At 45.3% G+C, this 19,555-nt stretch overlaps 1 protein-coding gene across 11 annotated transcripts in view; it reads right to left on the reverse strand.

Annotated features, from left to right (window-relative positions):
• The window catches only part of epb41a (erythrocyte membrane protein band 4.1a), a 144,488-nt gene that overhangs the window by 31,932 nt on the left and 93,001 nt on the right, over positions 1-19,555 (reverse strand). For 6 of the 11 annotated variants that reach the window (XM_036953525.1, XM_036953527.1, XM_036953535.1 and 3 more), the window contains 5 exons: positions 18,485-18,741; positions 17,700-17,783; positions 13,624-13,671; positions 9,377-9,439; positions 2,379-2,558 (listed from right to left, as the gene is read on the reverse strand). In XM_036953525.1, the coding sequence (XP_036809420.1) occupies positions 2,379-2,558; positions 9,377-9,439; positions 13,624-13,671; positions 17,700-17,783; positions 18,485-18,741 (632 nt within the window). Of the gene's footprint in view, positions 1-97; positions 182-2,378; positions 2,559-9,376; positions 9,440-13,623; positions 13,672-17,699; positions 17,784-18,484; positions 18,742-19,555 lie in introns of those variants that run through there. The other 5 variants (XM_036953534.1, XM_036953529.1, XM_036953532.1 and 2 more) reach the window with 5 other exon arrangements.

A 19,555-nucleotide genomic window follows, 5' to 3' on the forward strand; every position in this document is an offset into this window, starting at 1 on the left:
GCAGAGCGCAGTCCTGCTAGTGTTCTCTTACTGCAGCCCAGATCAGCCCAGCCCAGCTCAGCCCAGCCCAGCCCAGCCCAGCTCAGCCCCTGTACGGCCAGTAAGGACTGAATTAGAGTACCTTTACCTCTGATACGCCACCAACTACTCTGTATGCAGGTGATAGGGAGGCCGTCCTCACCTGCACACACACACACACACACACACACACACACACACACACACACACACACACACACACACACACACACACACAATCTTCACACATACGAATATACACAGAGAGACTCCAAGAGCATGTACACTGTACACAGAGATACACAGACACAGAGAAACTGGTGAACACTTGATGAAGCTCTCTGAAGCATTCCGTCTGCCGACTATGAACCTGCGAACAGTATATCCTTAGGTAATTTAAAATAATCTATTCCTCTCTACCAAGTATGAGGAAATACATTTTAAAAATATACTTCTCTTTCAAATGAACACAGCACCCCTGTGATGCAGCTATTCCAGGTATTCTGCCAGTCTAGAAACTGGACATTGACTAACATGATTGAATCCTCTAGATTAGTGACTAGACATTGATTTGTGTCAAAAACAACAACTGAACGACATGAGAAAAGACAACAGTACCCCCTACTGGGACTAAAGACGAATGTGCAATCCAAAATTACAACTAGAAAAACAACAGAGCAAGAAAACGTGCTCAAAGAAAGTCAAAACACATCTTCAATTGAAGATGAAAGCACATAAACAAAACATTCATCTCGGTAAACTGGTGCTAATAAATGTAATAAGGGAGTCAAAAGTACCATCTTTCACTTCAAACATCACATTGTTGTCAGGAATCCTGGTGGTGCTATGAGTGGGCCTGTCTGTGTCTCTGAGTAACATGTCCTGTTATGGCTGTCTCTGTCCTGGTGGTGCTATGAGTGGGCCTGTCTGTGTCTCTGCGTAACATGTCCTGTTATGGCTGTCTCTGTCCTGGTGATGTTATGAGTGGGCCTGTCTGTGTCTCTGAGTAACATGTCCTGTTATGTCTGTCTCTGTCCTGGTGATGCTATGAGTGGGCCTGTCTGTGTCTCTGAGTAACATGTCCTGTTATGGCTGTCTCTGTCCTGGTGGTGCTATGAGTGGGCCTGTCTGTGTCTCTGAGTAACATGTCCTGTTATGGCTGTCTCTGTCCTGGTGGTGCTATGAGTGGGCCTGTCTGTGTCTCTGAGTAACATGTCCTGTTATGTCTGTCTCTGTCCTAGTGATGCTATGAGTTGGATTAAAGTGGATAAAGGCCTGTCTGTGTCTCTGAGTAACATGTTCTGTTATGGCTGTCTCTGTCCTGGTGGTGCTATGAGTGGGCCTGTCTGTGTCTCTGAGTAACATGTCCTGTTATGGCTGTCTCTGTCCTGGTGGTGCTATGAGTTGGATTAATGTGGATAAAGGCCTGCCTGTGTCTCTGAGTAACATGTTCTGTTATGGCTGTCTCTGTCCTGGTGGTGCTATGAGTGGGCCTGTCTGTGTCTCTGAGTAACATGTCCTGTTATGGCTGTCTCTGTCCTGGTGGTGCTATGAGTGGGCCTGTCTGTGTCTCTGAGTAACATGTCCTGTTATGGCTGTCTCTGTCCTGGTGGTGCTATGAGTGAGCCTGTCTGTGTCTCTGAGTAACATGTCCTGTTATGTCTGTCTCTGTCCTGGTGGTGCTATGAGTGAGCCTGTCTGTGTCTCTGAGTAACATGTCCTGTTATGTCTGTCTCTGTCCTGGTGATGCTATGAGTGAGCCTGTCTGTGTCTCTGAGTAACATGTCCTGTTATGGCTGTCTCTGTCCTGGTGATGCTATGAGTGAGCCTGTCTGTGTCTTTGAGTAACATGTCCTGTTATGTCTGTCTCTGTCCTGGTGATGCTATGAGTGAGCCTGTCTGTGTCTCTGAGTAACATGTCCTGTTATGGCTGTCTCTGTCCTGGTGATGCTATGAGTGAGCCTGTCTGTGTCTCTGAGTAACATGTCCTGTTATGTCTGTCTCTGTCCTGGTGATGCTATGAGTGAGCCTGTCTGTGTCTCTGAGTAACATGTCCTGTTATGGCTGTCTCTGTCCTGGTGATGCTATGAGTTGGATTAAAGTGGATAAAAGCCTGTCTGTGTCTCTGAGTAACATGTCCTGTTATGGCTGTCTCCGACTGTACCAAGACTGGTTGTTCTGTTGACTCCATAGAAATAGAATCTCTAGAAGGGGCTTAGAGCCCCGTAACCCTGGCAATTTTACTGGTCAACTCATGGATACACACATACACACACACACCAGTTCACCCATTATGACATCACTGACTTGAATGGGGAGGGGCCGTTCTATGCATTTCTGTTCTGTTGGTGTTGACTCACCCCGTCAGTGCCTGACTGCAGCTGTCCGTTGATGCTGGCCGTGCGGAAGGGTGAGTGGGTGGACAGGCGTTTGTCCCACTCGCTCTGCCGCGGCTCCGGAACAGACTCCATGAAGCTTCTCTTCAGCTCACTGATACTGGTATGGTGACGCATGATCTCTGTATGGGTCTTATCCAGGTCCTGTGAAGAGGGAAAGGGGTGGAAAGAGAGAGAGAGAGAGGGGAGGGGTAGAGGGAGAGAGAGGGGAGGGGTGGAGAGAGGGAGGGTAGAGAGAGATGGGGAGACAGGTGGAGAGAGATAGAAAGGGGAGGGGTAGAGAGAGAGAGAGAGAGAGGGGTGTAGAGAGAAAGAGGGCAGAGCGGGAGAGGTGGAGGGAGAGGGTGGAGGTGGAGAGAGAGGGGGATGGGGTAGAAAGAGAGAGAGGTGGAGAGGGGGGAATGGGGGAGAGAAATATGGAGGAGAAGAGGACCAGAGGCAAATAGAAAGTGAGATATAGAAAGAATATGGAGAGAGAGAAAGAAACAGAGCAGAGGGGAAGGGCATGATAGATAAGTAGAGACAGAGGGGAAGGGCGTGATATATAAAGTAGAGACAGGGGGCAGACGGGAAGGGCATGATAGGTAAGTAGAGACAGGGGGCAGAGGGGAAGGGCATGATATATAAAGTAGAGACAGGGGGCAGAGGGGAAGGGCATGATAGATAAGTAGAGACAGGGGGCAGAGGGGAAGGGCATGATAGATAAGTAGAGATAGGGGGCAGAGGGGAAGGGCATGATAGATAAGTAAAGACAGAGGGCAGAGGGGAAGGGCATGATATATAAAGTAGAGACAGGGGGCATAGGGGAAGGGCATGATAGATAAGTAGAGACAGGGGGCAGAGGGGAAGGGCATGATAGATAAAGTAGAGACAGGGGGCAGAGGGGAAGGGCATGATAGGTAAGTAGAGACAGGGGGCAGAGGGGAAGGGCATGATATATAAAGTAGAGACAGGGGGCAGAGGGGAAGGGCATGATAGATAAGTAGAGACAAGGGGCAGAGGGGAAGGGCATGATAGATAAGTAGAGACAGGGGGCAGAGGGGAAGGGCATGATAGATAAGTAGAGACAGAGGGGAAGGGCATGATATATAAAGTAGAGACATGGGGCATAGGGGAAGGGCATGATAGATAAGTAGAGACGGGGCAGAGGGGAAGGGCATGATATATGAAGTAGAGACAGGGGGCAGAGGGGAAGGGCATGATAGATAAGTAGAGACAGGGGGCAGAGGGGAAGGGCATGATAGATAAGTAGAGATAGGGGGCAGAGGGGAAGGGCATGATAGATAAGTAGAGACAGAGGGCAGAGGGGAAGGGCATGATAGATAAGTAGAGACAGAGGGCAGAGGGGAAGGGCATGATATATAAAGTAGAGACAGGGGGCAGAGGGGAAGGGCATGATAGATAAGTAGAGACAGGGGGCAGAGGGGAAGGGCATGATAGATAAGTAGAGACAGGGGGCAGAGGGGAAGGGCATGATATATAAGTAGAGACAGAGGGGAAGGGCATGATATATAAAGTAGAGACATGGGGCATAGGGGAAGGGCATGATAGATAAGTAGAGACAGGGGGCAGAGGGGAAGGGCATGATATATGAAGTAGAGACAGGGGGCAGAGGGGAAGGGCATGATAGATAATTAGAGACAGGGGGCAGAGGGGAAGGGCATGATAGATAAAGTAGCGACAGGGGGCAGAGGGGAAGGGCATGATATATAAAGTAGAGACGGGGGGCAGAGGGGAAGGGCATGATAGATAAGTAGAGACAGGGGGCAGAGGGGAAGGGCATGATAGATAAGTAGAGACAGGGGGCAGAGGGGAAGGACATGATAGATAAGTAGAGACAGAGGGCAGAGGGGAAGGGCATGATAGATAAGTAGAGACAGAGGGCAGAGGGGAAGGGCATGATATATAAAGTAGAGACAGGGGGCAGAGGGGAAGGGCATGATAGATAAAGTAGAAACGGGGGATAGTTTAAGGAGAAGGCAGAAAGAGACAGCAAGGAAGGGCAAAGCCCCCAGATTGGAAGGGAGGTATGTCATTATTTGGGGGAAATGACAAATGTACAAGTTCAACAGAATGCAACGTGATTGATGATTTGCTTATCATATCAAACTAAATGCAGTTGGAAGTTGGAACAGGCCTGCCCCTCTCAAAGAGGACAAACAACAGGACAACAACATGACAACAACAGGCTCTAACAGGTCTTAGTCCATCCAGACCACATGATATCCTATAGACAAACAACAGGTCTCTGTCCAGTATCCGTGCCTTTCCATATTCATGGTGCAGGAGGAGTCATTGTTATTTTGATGCAATCGTCCATTACCAATCTACCACATGCTGGGGATCGTGATCACAGAGATAATATACAACCCACTAGACTAGAGTCTCCTGGCTAATGACTATTCAGAAACCACGTCTGTTCTGAACAGAAACCACGTCTGTTCTGAACAGAAACGTCGTCCCAAATGGCACCCTGTTCCTTATGTAGAACACTACTTTAGACCAGGGTACATAGGCCCGGGTCTAAAGAAGTGCACTATATAGGGAATAGCATGCCATTTGGGACGCAGAAGAGATTAGAGGGGAGCTCAGAGTTAAACTATGGGGAGAACATTGAAGTGTCTTGCTTCCCAACAGAGCATCTGTGTGGATCTCTGCTACCTAATGAAATGGTCACATGGTACCTGAAGCCTAAATCTTTGATCTGTCTAACTAAACCCCTGCTCTTCATAACTGACAGCTGTTGGTTTTGGCAGCTAGCGCTACAGAGATCCTACTGTTACCCGGTTTTCCACAATCCCAAAACAGAGTGGGATTATAGTCTGGGCTGCAATGGAATACAATCCCTTTGTCAGGGAATATAATACCATAAGTGTATAGTACATCTATAGTACATCTATAGTACATCTACAGTACATCTACAGTACATCACAGTACATCTACAGTACATCTACAGTACATCTATAGTACATCTATAGTACATCTACAGTACATCTACAGTACATCACAGTACATCTATAGTACATCTACAGTACATCTACAGTACATCTACAGTACATCTACAGTACATCACAGAACATCTACAGCACATCTACAGTACATCTACAGTACATCTACAGTACATCTATAGTACATCTACAGTATGTGTACAGTACATCTACAGTACATCTACAGTACATCTATAATACATCTACAGTACATCTAGAGTACATCACAGTACATCTATAGTACATCTATAGTACATCTACAGTACATCTATAGTACATCTACAGTACATCTATAGTACATCACAGAACATATATAGTACATCTACAGTACATCTACAGTACATCTACAGTACATCTATAGTACATGTACAGTATGTGTACAGTACATCTATAGTATATCTACAGTACATCTACAGTACATCTATAGTACATCTATAGTACATCTACAGTACATCTAGAGTACATCACAGTACATCTATAGTACATCTATAGTACATCTACAGTACATATATAGTACATCTACAGTACATCTATAGTACATCACAGAACATATATAGTACATCTACAGTACATCTACAGTACATCTATAGTACATGTACAGTATGTGTACAGTACATCTATAGTATATCTACAGTACATCTACAGTACATCTATAGTACATCTATAGTACATCTACAGTACATCTAGAGTACATCACAGTACATCTATAGTACATCTATAGTACATCTACAGTACATATATAGTACATCTACAGTACATCTATAGTACATCACAGAACATATATAGTACATCTACAGTACATCTACAGTACATCTATAGTACATGTACAGTATGTGTACAGTACATCTATAGTATATCTACAGTACATCTACAGTACATCTACAGTACATTTACAGTACATTTACAGTACATCTACAGTACATCTATAGTACATCTACAGTACATTTACAGTACATCTATAGTACATCTATAGTACATCTATAGTACATCACAGAACATCTATAGTACATCTACAGTACATCTACAGTACATCTATAGTACATCACAGTACATCTATAGTACATCACAGTACATCTATAGTACATTTACAGTACATCTATAGTACATCTACAGTACATCTACAGTACATCTACAGTACATCTATAGTACATCACAGTACATCTACAGTATGTGTATAGTACAGTATAGAGCCGTCTGTGCCAAATGGAGAGAGAGCGGGATTTACCATTTAACCGTAGCTGACCATGTGACCATTTCACTGGTGGTAGTATGGTATGCTAGGTGACCATGTGACCATTTCACTGGTGGTAGTATGGTATGCTAGGTGACCATGTGACCATTTCACTGGTGGTAGAATGGTATGCTAGGTGACCATGTGACCATTTCACTGGTGGTAGAATGGTATGCTAGCTGACCATGTGACCATTTCACTGGTGGTAGAATGGTATGCTAGCTGACCATGTGACCATTTCACTGGTGGTAGAATGGTATGCTAGCTGACCATGTGACCATTTCACTGGTGGTAGAATGGTATGCTAGGTGACCATGTGACCATTTCACTGGTGGTAGTATGGTATGCTAGGTGACCATGTGACTATTTCACTGGTGGTAGAATGGTATATGCTAGGTGACCATGTGACCATTTCACTGGTGGTAGAATGGTATGCTAGGTGACCATGTGATCATGGTAGTATGGTATGCTAATGTAAGGAAGGGATGAGTGTGAGTAAGAGGCCTCTTATGCACACAACCTGGGAGTTCACACAATCACAGAAGATGCACACACACACACACACACACACACACACACAGGCTCTCCCAGCAATATGCCTGAGGATACTTAGTCCTGAGCCAGCCGACAATTATTATTACGATGAATCAAAGATGCAGAATTAGAACCAGCACGTCAAAGACACGTGTTTGTCCCAAATGGCACCCTATTCTATATATAGTGCACTACTTTTGACCAGAGGCCTATGGGTCGAAAGTCGTGTACTGTGTAGGGAATAGGGTGCCATTATGGGACACAGCCAAGATCAAAAGTCAACAGAGGTGAGGGTCAGAGAGAGTCACATGGCTATGGTTAGATACAGGAACAGCACCATGAGTGAGGAACAGCATCCCTACATAGTGTGCTTCTCTTGACCAGGGCCCTCAGGTCTCTGGTTAAAAGTCGTGAACTATGTAAGGAATAGGGTGCCCATTGGGACGCTCCCTGAGAGGGGTACAGTACACTCTTAGAAAAAAGGGTTCCAAAAGGGTTCTTCAGCGGTGTCCATAGGAGAACCCTGTACTTCACTGTACTTGTGCATGTGACATTGAACATTTTTTGGTTCAAGGAAGAAACCTCCACAGAGGGTTCTACATGGAACCGAAAAGGGTTCTGCATGGAACCAAAAGGGTTCTACCTGGAACCAAAAGGGTTCTACCTGGAACCAAAAGGGTTCTGCATGGAACCAAAAGGGTTCTGCATGGAACCAAAAGGGTTCTACCTGGAACCAAAAGGGTTCTGCATGGAACTAAAAGGGTTCTACCTGGAACCAAAAGGGTTCTGCATGGAACCAAAAGAGTTCTACCTGGAACTAAAAGAGTTCTACCTGTAACCAAAAGAGTTCTACCTGGAACCAAAAGGGTTCTGCATGGAACCAAAAGGGTTCTGCATGGAACCAAAAGAGTTCTACCTGGAACCAAAAGGGTTCTGCATGGAACCAAAAGAGTTCTACCTGGAACCAAAAGAGTTCTACCTGGAACCAAAAGAGTTCTACCTGGAACCAAAAGGGTTCTGCATGGAACCAAAAGGGTTCTGCATGGAACCAAAAGAGTTCTACCTGGAACCAAAAGGGTTCTGCATGGAACCAAAAGAGTTCTACCTGGAACCAAAAGAGTTCTACCTGGAACCAAAAGAGTTCTACCTGGAACCAAAAGGGTTCTGCATGGAACCAAAAGGGTTCTGCATGTAACCAAAACGAGTTATTCAAAGGCTTTTCCTATGGGGACAGCCGAAAGAATCCGTTTTACGTTCTAGGGAACACCTTTCTTTTCTAAGAGTGTCCAGTACAGTGAAGCTTATGTTAGTTCCAGGTCTCACCATGAGAAAGACAACAGAGGTTGGCATCATTAACCTGTTAATCACATCACTGAGATGAAAATATATGACTGGGAAAGTTTATCAAAGCTGTGTTCATGTTTCTGGAAATTGGCCTCTGTCACCAACGCAGGCTGGAGAAGTGGTACAAGAATGGCCTTAATTCAAGCAACATCATTCCTATAGGAAACACTTTCCTCCTTTAGGAAGATACTTTTGGTCGTTACAACAATCCTACAGTTGACGACTATTGTCGACGACAATACCGTTTGGAAAAAGCATCCAAAAGTCATTATCGACTAAAAAAGTGCCACAACAAAACATAAGTTTGACAAGCAGGCTGAAATCAAAGGGCATGCTGGGTATACGGTGTCCACTAACATTATTTTTAGATGTCTTTTCTTCAGTCTCAAAGGTCAAACTGGTGCACCTCTTTCAAACCCGATGCCTATTGCTTTTAAATAATAATAATACTGGACTACGACAGCGATAGAGAAAACACTCCCAATCATATACCAAAACAGATGTGGACAAGAAACCCAATGAAAAATGTCGGGATGAAACACAGCATCAATGTAAAGTGAGTACTTGCATTAGAAGGAAACAGGAAAAGAGTGCATGCCAAGCCATTAGGGTTCAGCTGAAAACAGGGTGGGTGTAGAAATGAAAGAGAGAATAGAAGAGAGGAGAGGAGTCGAGACAAAAAGAAAAACAGAAAAAAGGGGCAAGTGAAAACACTACTCCCATGCAGAGAGAGAGAGAGAGAGAGAGAGAGAGAGAGAGAGAGAGAGAGAGACAGAGACAGAGACAGAGACAGAGAGAGAGAGAGAGCATGCTGCAAACAGACAGTCAAAGAACAAATAGAACATATTCTAGAGTGTGATACAAACCTCCAACATTATATTGCTATGCCTGATATAAATAGTTTGACCCTCAAGTTTCTTAGCTCTTTTCTGTGAAAAACGAAGAAAACAAAAAAAGAGAACAAAGTCGGTCTCAGGAAGATGTGGAATTGAAATCCTTAATTTATTATATATATTTTAAAATTTTATTCTGTACTTTTACTGTTTGACTTGCAAGCGATTACATCCGGTATGTGTGCATTCATCCCTGATGGTGGGAGAAGTGGCGAGGGACCAGATGATACTATGGGAAGTGTGGTGAAGCGGAGTGCAGGGTGGGTGCAGAGGTTCAGTGGAGACTGTGAACACCATAAGTTACCAAAAATCTGGTGGGTTTCTTGATTTAAGGACTAACTGTGAGTGGAACCAAATGTTGACACATAAATCCACCATATACATACATACATACCCGGGGCTGTTTAACAGTAAGAAATGCATTATCATTGTGCATTATCAGTGTTTTTCTGCATTACCTAAAGCACCATTCACTGACTTTTTTTGTGAGTGATTCTTCCTGAGGCGGCAGACAAGTGCAGCTGAGGTGTCACGCCCTGGTCTTAGTATTTTGTGTTTTCTTTATTATTTTGGTCAGGCCAGGGTGTGACATGGGTTTATTATGTGGTGTGTTTTGTCTTGGGGTTTTTGTAGGTGTTGGGATTGTGGTATAGTGGGGTTGTCTAGAATAGTCTATGGCTGCCTGGATTGGTTTTCAATCAGAGGCAGGTGTTTATCGTTGTCTCTGATTGGGAACCATATTTAGGCAGCCATATTCTTTGAGTGTTTCGTGGGTGATTGTTCCTGTCTCAGTGTTTGTTTGCGCCAGATAAGGCTGTTTAGGTTTTCACGTTACGTTTATTGTTTTGTATTGTTCGTGTTTATCTTTTATTAAACATGTATCATAATAACCACGCTGCATTTTGGTCCTCCTCTCCTTCACCGGAAGAAAACCGTAACAGAATCACCCAACACAACAGGACCAAGCGGCGTGGTGACAGGCAGCGGCAGCAGGAGCAGCGAAAGGAGGAATAGACATGGGAAGACGTTTTGGACGGCAAGGGTTGTTACACTTGGGAGGAAATACTGGCTGGAAGAGATCGCCTCCCATGGGAACAGGTGGAGGCACTTAGGAGAGCAGAGGCAGCCGGAGAGAGGAGCCGGCGATACGAGGGAACACGGTTGGCAAGGAAACCCGAGAGTCAGCCCCAAAAATGTCTTGGGGGGGACACACAGGGAGTATGGCGACGCCAGGTAGGAGACCTGCGCCAACTTCCTGTGCTTACCGGGGGGCTAGAGAGACCAGGCAGGCACCGTGTTATGCTGTGGTGCGCACGGTGTCTCCAGTGCGGGTGCATAGCCCAGTGCGGTACATACCAGCTCCCTCGTATCGGCCGGGCTAGAGTGGGCATCGAGCCAAGTGTCATGAAGCCGGCTCTACGCATCTGGTCTCCAGTGCGTCTCCTTGGGCCGGCTTACATGGCACCAGCCTTGCGCACGGTGTCCCCAGTTCGCCTGCATAGCCCAGTGCGGGCTATTCCACCTCGCCGCACTGGCAGGGCGACCGGGAGTATTCAACCAGGTAAGGTTGGGCAGGCTCGGTGCTCAAGAGCTCCAGTGCGCCTGCACGTTCCGGTCTATCCAGTACCACCTCCACGCACCAGCCCTCCGGTGGCAGCTCCCCGCACCAGGCTTCCTGTGCGTGTCCTCGGCCCAGTACCACCAGTGCCAGCACCACGCACCAGGCCTTCAGTGCGCTTCGCCTGTCCAGCGCTGCCAGAGCCTTCCTCCTCTCCAGCGCTGCCGGAGTCTCCCGCCTGTCCAGCGCTGTCAGAGCCTTCCTCCTCTTCAGCGCTGCAGGAGTCTCCCGCCTGTTCAGCGCTGCCAGAGCTGCCAGTCTGCAAGGAGCAGCCAGAGCTGCCAGTCTGCAAGGAGCAGCCAGAGCTGCCAGTCTGCAAGGAGCTGCCAGTCTGCAAGGAGCTGCCAGTCTGCAAGGAGCTGCCAGTCTGCAAGGAGCTGCCAGTCTGCAAGGAGCCGCCAGTGCCGCCAGTCTGCAAGGAGCCGCCAGAGCCGCCAGTCTGCAAGGAGCAGCCAGAGCCGCCAGTCAGCATGGAGCCGCCAGTGCCGCCAGTCTGCAAGGAGCCGCCAGAGCCGCCCGTCTGCAAGGAGCAGCCAGAGCCGCCAGTCAGCACGGAGCAGCCAGAGCCGCCAGTTAGCATGGAGCAGCCAGAGCCGCCATTCAGCCAGGATCCGCCATTCAGCCAGGATCCGCCAGTCAGCCAGGATCTGCCAGAACCACCAGTAAGCCAGGGTCTGCCAGTGCCATTAACCTGCCTGAGCTTCCTCTCTGTACTGAGCTTCCTCTCAGTACCGAGCTACCCCTCAGTACCGAGCTACCCCTCAGTCCCGAGCTACCCCTCAGTCCCGAGCTACCCCTCAGTCCCGAGCTACCCCTCAGTCCCGAGCTACCCCTCAGTCCCGAGCTACCCCTCAGTCCCGAGCTACCCCTCAGTCCCGAGCTACGCTACCCCTCAGTCCCGAGCTACGCTACCCCTCAGTCCCGAGCTACGCTACCCCTCAGTCCCGAGCTGTCTCTCAGTCCCGAGCTGCCCCTCAGTCCAGTGGGGCCCTTGGTTAGGGTTACTAGGCCTAGGTTGGCGGCGAGGGTCGCATATCTAAGGACACGATGCAAGTGGACTTAGACTTTGTTGGAGGGGGGTCCACGTCCCGCCGGAACCGCCACCGTGGACAGGAGCCCACCCGGACCCTCCCCTATGGGTTTAGGTGTGCGGCCGGGAGTCCGCACCTTGGGGGGGGGGTTCTGTCACGCCCTGGTCTTAGTATTTTGTGTTTTCTTTATTATTTTGGTCAGGCCAGGGTGTGACATGGGTTTATTATGTGGTGTGTTTTGTCTTGGGGTTTTTGTAGGTGTTGGGATTGTGGTATAGTGGGGTTATCTAGTATAGTCTATGGCTGCCTGGAATGGTTCTCAATCAGAGGCAGGTGTTTATTGTTGTCTCTGATTGGGAACCATATTTAGGCAGCCATATTCTTTGAGTGTTTCGTGGGTGATTGTTCCTGTCTCAGTGTTTGTTTGCGCCAGATAAGGCTGTTTAGGTTTTCACGTTACGTTTATTGTTTTGTATTGTTCGTGTTTATCTTTTATTAAACATGTATCATAATAACCACGCTGCATTTTGGTCCTCCTCTCCTTCACCGGAAGAAAACCGTAACATGAAGGCCTTCCTCATTATACTGTCTAGAGCACAAGTGTAACGGATGTGAAACGGTGCACGCTAAATAGCGTTGCAATCGGTGACGTCACTTGCTCTGAGACCTTGAAGTAGTTGTTCTGTTACATTGGTGCCGTGACCCGGATCACTGGTTGCTGCGGAAAAAGGAGGTCAAAAGGGTGTAACGGATGTGAAACTGCTAGCTAGTTAGTGGTGGTATGCGCTAAATAGCGTTTCAATCGGTGAATTCACTTCCTCTGAGACCTTGAAGTAGTTGTTCCCCCGCGGCTTTTGTGGAGCGATGGGTAACGATGCTTCGTGGGTGACTGTTGTTGATGTGTGCAGAGGGTTCGCGCCCGGGTATGGGCGAGGGGACGGTCTAAAGTTATACTGTTACACAGGCATAGTCAATCCAGGTTCTTTCACTTACAGGCACCTCATTCATTTGGTTTATCGCTCTAGTTCTACTTGGTGAAGAATTATGTCCACAAGAGGAGAGCTTTATGTATTTCCTCTGTGGGAGGTAACGGCAAGGCTGGTACTGTTGGATAAGTAGCCTCCGTTTGTTGGTTTCAAAACAAATGGTGTAAAATAGAGAAGAAAATAAGTCTCTGATCATTGTGAACACATGAAATTGTTAAGAAGGGAACTCCACAGCCAAACAGTGTTCTCTTGTATAGCTGTCCTGTTACAGTAGATATACAAGGCTGGAGGACAGAGAAACAAACAGCCAAAAACATATTTTTTTTTTGTATTAGAAATTATTTCAAACGAAATGGTGAAAAATCAACTGAAAGGCGACGAGTGATGCGATGATGAGGATGTGAATCACTGAGGATGTGAATCACTGAGGATGTGAATCACTCAGTCTGCGTCCCAAATGGCACCCTATTCCCTACATAGTGCACTACTTTTGACCAGGGCCAAAAGGGTTCTCTGATCAAAACAAGTGTACTACATAAGAAGCCATTTAGTACAGAAGAGCCTAACTGTAGACAGATATCTAACCTTCTTCACGCGCACCGTCTCCGTGCCGGTTCTGTCTCGGGGCGAATGCTGCCGATACCCCAGAGGAGGGAAGAGAGAGGCACATACAGTAACATTACAGACCCATCTTCATATCAATATTTTAGTCTGATACATTTTGTAAAACATGCATCTGGTGTAATAACCTAAAGCCCCATGTATCAATGTTGAATTATTATAGTCAGACACTATAATACACTATAATACAATATTATAGTAAGACACTATATATACAGACACTATGGTACTGTAACACGTATATTATAGTCAGACAGACAGTAATACGTGTCTAGTGGTACTATAACACGTATATTATAGTCAGACAGACAGTAATACGTGTCTAGTGGTACTATAACACGTATATTATAGTCAGACAGACAGTAATACGTGTCTAGTGGTACTATAACACATATATTATAGTCAGACACTATAATACACTATAATACAATATTATAGTAAGACACTATATATACAGACACTATGGTACTGTAACACGTATATTTCAGTCAGACAGACAGTAATACGTGTCTAGTGGTACTATAACACGTATATTATAGTCAGACACTATAATACACTATAATACAATATTATAGTAAGACACTATATATACAGACACTATGGTACTGTAACACGTATATTTCGGTCAGACAGACAGTAATACGTGTCTAGTGGTACTATAACACGTATATTTCAGTCAGACAGACAGTAATACTTGTCTAGTGGTACTGTAACACGTATATTTCAGTCAGACAGACAGTAATACTTGTCTAGTGGTACTATAACACGTATATTATAGTCAGACAGACAGTAATACGTGTCTAGTGGTACTATAACACGTATATTTCAGTCAGACAGACAGTAATACGTGTCTAGTGGTACTATAACACGTATATTATAGTCAGACAGACAGTAATACGTGTCTAGTGGTACTATAACACGTATATTATAGTCAGACAGACAGTAATACGTGTCTAGTGGTACTATAACACATATTTCAGTCAGACAGACAGTAATACTTGTCTAGTGGTACTATAACACGTATATTATAGTCAGACAGACAGTAATACGTGTCTAGTGGTACTATAACACGTATATTATAGTCAGACAGACAGTAATACGTGTCTAGTGGTACTATAACACATATATTTCAGTCAGACAGACAGTAATACGTGTCTAGTGGTACTATAACACATATATTTCAGTCAGACAGACAGTAATACGTGTCTAGTGGTACTATAACACATATATTTCAGTCAGACAGACAGTAATACGTGTCTAGTGGTACTATAACACATATATTTCAGTCAGACAGACAGTAATACGTGTCTAGTGGTACTATAACACATATATTTCAGTATGACAGACAGTAATACGTGTCTAGTGGTACTATAACACATATTTCAGTCAGAGAGACAGTAATACGTGTCTAGTGGTACTATAACACGTATATTTCAGTCAGACAGACAGTAATACGTGTCTAGTGGTACTATAACACATATATTTCAGTCAGACAGACAGTAATACGTGTCTAGTGGTACTATAACACATATATTTCAGTCAGACAGACAGTAATACGTGTCTAGTGGTACTATAACACATATATTTCAGTATGACAGACAGTAATACGTGTCTAGTGGTACTATAACACATATATTTCAGTCAGACAGACAGTAATACGTGTCTAGTGGTACTATAACACATATATTTCAGTCAGACAGACAGTAATACGTGTCTAGTGGTACTATAACACATATATTTCAGTCAGACAGACAGTAATACGTGTCTAGTGGTACTATAACACATATATTTCAGTCAGACACACGGTAATACGTGTCTAGTGGTACTATAACACATATATTTCAGTCAGACACACGGTAATACGTGTCTAGTGGTACTATAACACGTATATTATAGTCAGACAGACAGTAATACATGTCTAGTGGTACTATAACACGTATATTTCAGTCAGACAGACAGTAATACGTGTCTAGTGGTACTATAACACATATATTTCAGTCAGACAGACAGTAATACGTGTCTAGTGGTACTATAACACATATATTTCAGTCAGTCAGACAGTAATACGTGTCTAGTGGTACTATAACACGTATATTTCAGTCAGTCAGACAGTAATACGTGTCTAGTGGTACTATAACACATATTTCAGTCAGACAGACAGTAATACAGTGCCTTGCGAAAGTATTCGGCCCCCTTGAACTTTGCAACCTTTTGCCACATTTCAGGCTTCAAACAAAGATATAAAACTGTATTTTTTTGTGAAGAATCAACAACAAGTGGGACACAATCATGAAGTGGAACGACATTTATTGGATATTTCAAACTTTTTTAACAAATCAAAAACTGAAAAATTGGGCGTGCAAAATTATTCAGCCCCTTTACTTTCAGTGCAGCAAACTCTCTCCAGAAGTTCAGTGAGGATCTCTGAATGATCCAATGTTGACCTAAATGGCTAATGATGATAAATACACTCCACCTGTGTGTAATCAAGTCTCCGTATAAATGCACCTGCACTGTGATAGTCTCAGAGGTCCGTTAAAAGCGCAGAGAGCATCATGAAGAACAAGGAACACACAGGCAGGTCCGAGATACTGTTGTGAAGAAGTTTAAAGCCGGATTTGGATACAAAAAGATTTCCCAAGCTTTAAACATCCCAAGGAGCACTGTGCAAGCGATAATATTGAAATGGAAGGAGTATCAGACCACTGCAAATCTACCAAGACCTGGCCGTCCCTCTAAACTTTCAGCTCATACAAGGAGAAGACTGATCAGAGATGCAGCCAAGAGGCCCATGATCACTCTGGATGAACTGCAGACAGAGATCTACAGCTGAGGTGGGAGACTCTGTCCATAGGACAACAATCAGTCGTATATTGCACAAATCTGGCCTTTATGGAAGAGTGGCAAGAAGAAAGCCATTTCTTAAAGATATCCATAAAAAGTGTTGTTTAAAGTTTGCCACAAGCCACCTGGGAGACACACCAAACATGTGGAAGAAGGTGCTCTGGTCAGATGAAACCAAAATTGAACTTTTTGGCAACAATGCAAAACGTTATGTTTGGCGTAAAAGCAACACAGCTGAACACACCATCCCCACTGTCAAACATGGTGGTGGCAGCATCATGGTTTGGGCCTGCTTTTCTTCAGCAGGGACAGGGAAGATGGTTAAAATTGATGGGAAGATGGATGGAGCCAAATACAGGACCATTCTGGAAGAAAACCTGATGGAGTCTGCAAAAGACCTGAGACTGGGACCTTTATTTGTCTTCCAACAGGACAATGATCCAAAACATAAAGCAAAATCTACAATGGAATGGTTCAAAAATAAACATATCCAGGTGTTAGAATGGCCAAGTCAAAGTCCAGACCTGAATCCAATCGAGAATCTGTGGAAAGAACTGAAAACTACAGTTCACAAATGCTCTCCATCCAACCTCACTGAGCTCGAGCTGTTTTGCAAGGAGGAATGGGAAAAAAATTCAGTCTCTCGATGTGCAAAACTGATAGAGACATACCCCAAGCGACTTACAGCTGTAATCGCAGCAAAAGGTGGCGCTACAAAGTATTAACTTATGGGGGCTGAATAATTTTGCACGCCCAATTTTTCAGTTTTTGATTAGTTAAAAAAGTTTGAAATATCCAATAAATGTTGTTCCACTTCATGATTGTGTCCCACTTGTTGTTGATTCTTCACAAAAAAATACAGTTTTATATCTTTATGTTTGAAGCCTGAAATATGGCAAAAGGTCGCAAAGTTCAAGGGGGCCGAATACTTTCGCAAGGCACTGTATACGTGTCTAGTGGTACTATAACACATATTTCAGTCAGACAGACAGTAATACGTGTCTAGTGGTACTATAACACATATATTTCAGTCAGACAGACAGTAATACGTGTCTAGTGGTACTATAACACATATATTTCAGTCAGACAGACAGTAATACGTGTCTAGTGGTACTATAACACATATATTTCGGTCAGACACACGGTAATACGTGCGTCTCATGCTGTGCTAGCTAGGCGTCGATAAGGCCACAAACCTGGCTCTTTCTCTCTCTCTCTGTCCCATTGGTGGTGGTGGTGACTGCAGGGGCATGATGCCTACTCCTCCTGGCTCCCTCCCTCTGCAGTGGTGGCATATCACACAGACAGCTCAGAGCTCACGCACTACAGTGGTCTGCCAACAGGGCGGCGTTGCTACGCTCTTACTGGAGCACGGGCTATAGGTATACCCAAATGATGCCTATGGATATGCTTCCCATGAATAAAGCTATATAATATATATAAATATAAACCTCTGTTATTAAATAGTGATACTGTATAAACCTCTGTTATTAAATAGTGATACTGTATAAACCTCTGTTATTAAATAGTGATACTGTATAAACCTATGTTATTAAATAGTGATACTGTATAAACCTATGTTATTAAATAGTGATACTGTATAAACCTCTGTTATTAAATAGTGATACTGTATAAACCTCTGTTATTAAATAGTGATACTGTATAAACCTCTGTTATTAAATAGTGATACTGTATAAACCTGTTATTAAATAGTGATACTGTATAAAACCTACACATGTACATGTGAACTGTTGTCTGGCATTTAAAACATTTTGCTAGCCATTTTGTTACGCTCATGTAGTGTCGTCCTCGTGTAATCAACCTGGTTCAGTCAGTCTCCAATGAAATACTGTACAATGTGTTCTGTAGTACCGCTGATAGAAATGGTGTATCATGCAGTGAGGCAATATCCTCTTACATCTCAAGAGAGTTGCAGTGTGTCCTGGCCTGATTCTGTGAGCGTAATGTGTGAGTGAAATACCTTGAACTCTGGGGTGGACTGTGGTCTGGAGCTCTGTGTCTTGGAGACCTCTGTCACCTTGCTCTTCACCTTGGCCTCTTCCTTGGTCTTCCTCTCTGCTGAGCGTGACTGGCGGCCCGGGGCGGTGGATGCTTCTCGCCGCTCACTGCGGGGCAGGGCAGAGGTCACAGTGGGCGGGGCGGCATCCCCTGGAGAGACGGGGGACATAATGGGAGCACTGACTGGACGGGTGCTCTTGTCTGGAGTGGACACCATGGCTGTAGGGGGACGAGAGGAGAGGAGGGAGGAGGAGAAGAGGGGGAGGAGAGAAGCAGAGGGAAAAGAAGGGAAGAGAAAACGAGAGGAGAAGGGAGAAATGGTTCAAATAAATCACAGCAAAGAGAAAGAGGAACCATAAAGAAACTGCAGTATGTCGACATCAGGTTTCCTGCATACTCACACTCGGCATACTCACACTCGGCATACTCGCACTCGGCATACTCACACTCGGCATACTCACACTCGGCATACTCACACTCGGCATACTCGCACTCGGCATACTCACACTCGGCATACTCACACTCGGCATACTCACACTCGGCATACTCACACTCGGCATACTCGCACTCGGCATACTCGCACTCGGCATACTCGCACTCGGCATACTCACACTCGGCATACTCACACTCGGCATACTCGCACTCGGCATACTCACACTCGGCATACTCGCACTCGGCATACTCACACTCAACATAATGACATACTCACACTCGGCATACTCGCACTCGGCATACTCGCACTCGGCATACTCGCACTCGGCATACTCACACTCGGCATACTCACACTCGGCATACTCACACTCGGCATACTCACACTCGGCATACTCGCACTCGGCATACTCGCACTCGGCATACTCGCACTCGGCATACTCGCACTCGGCATACTCGCACTCGGCATACTCGCACTCGGCATACTCACACTCAACATAATGACATACTCACACTCGGCATACTCACACTCGGCATACTCGCACTCGGCATACTCGCACTCGGCATACTCGCACTCGGCATACTCACACTCAACATAATGACA

Source organism: Oncorhynchus mykiss, chromosome 18, assembly GCF_013265735.2.
Source record: "Oncorhynchus mykiss isolate Arlee chromosome 18, USDA_OmykA_1.1, whole genome shotgun sequence".
Taxonomy (NCBI): domain Eukaryota; kingdom Metazoa; phylum Chordata; class Actinopteri; order Salmoniformes; family Salmonidae; genus Oncorhynchus; species Oncorhynchus mykiss.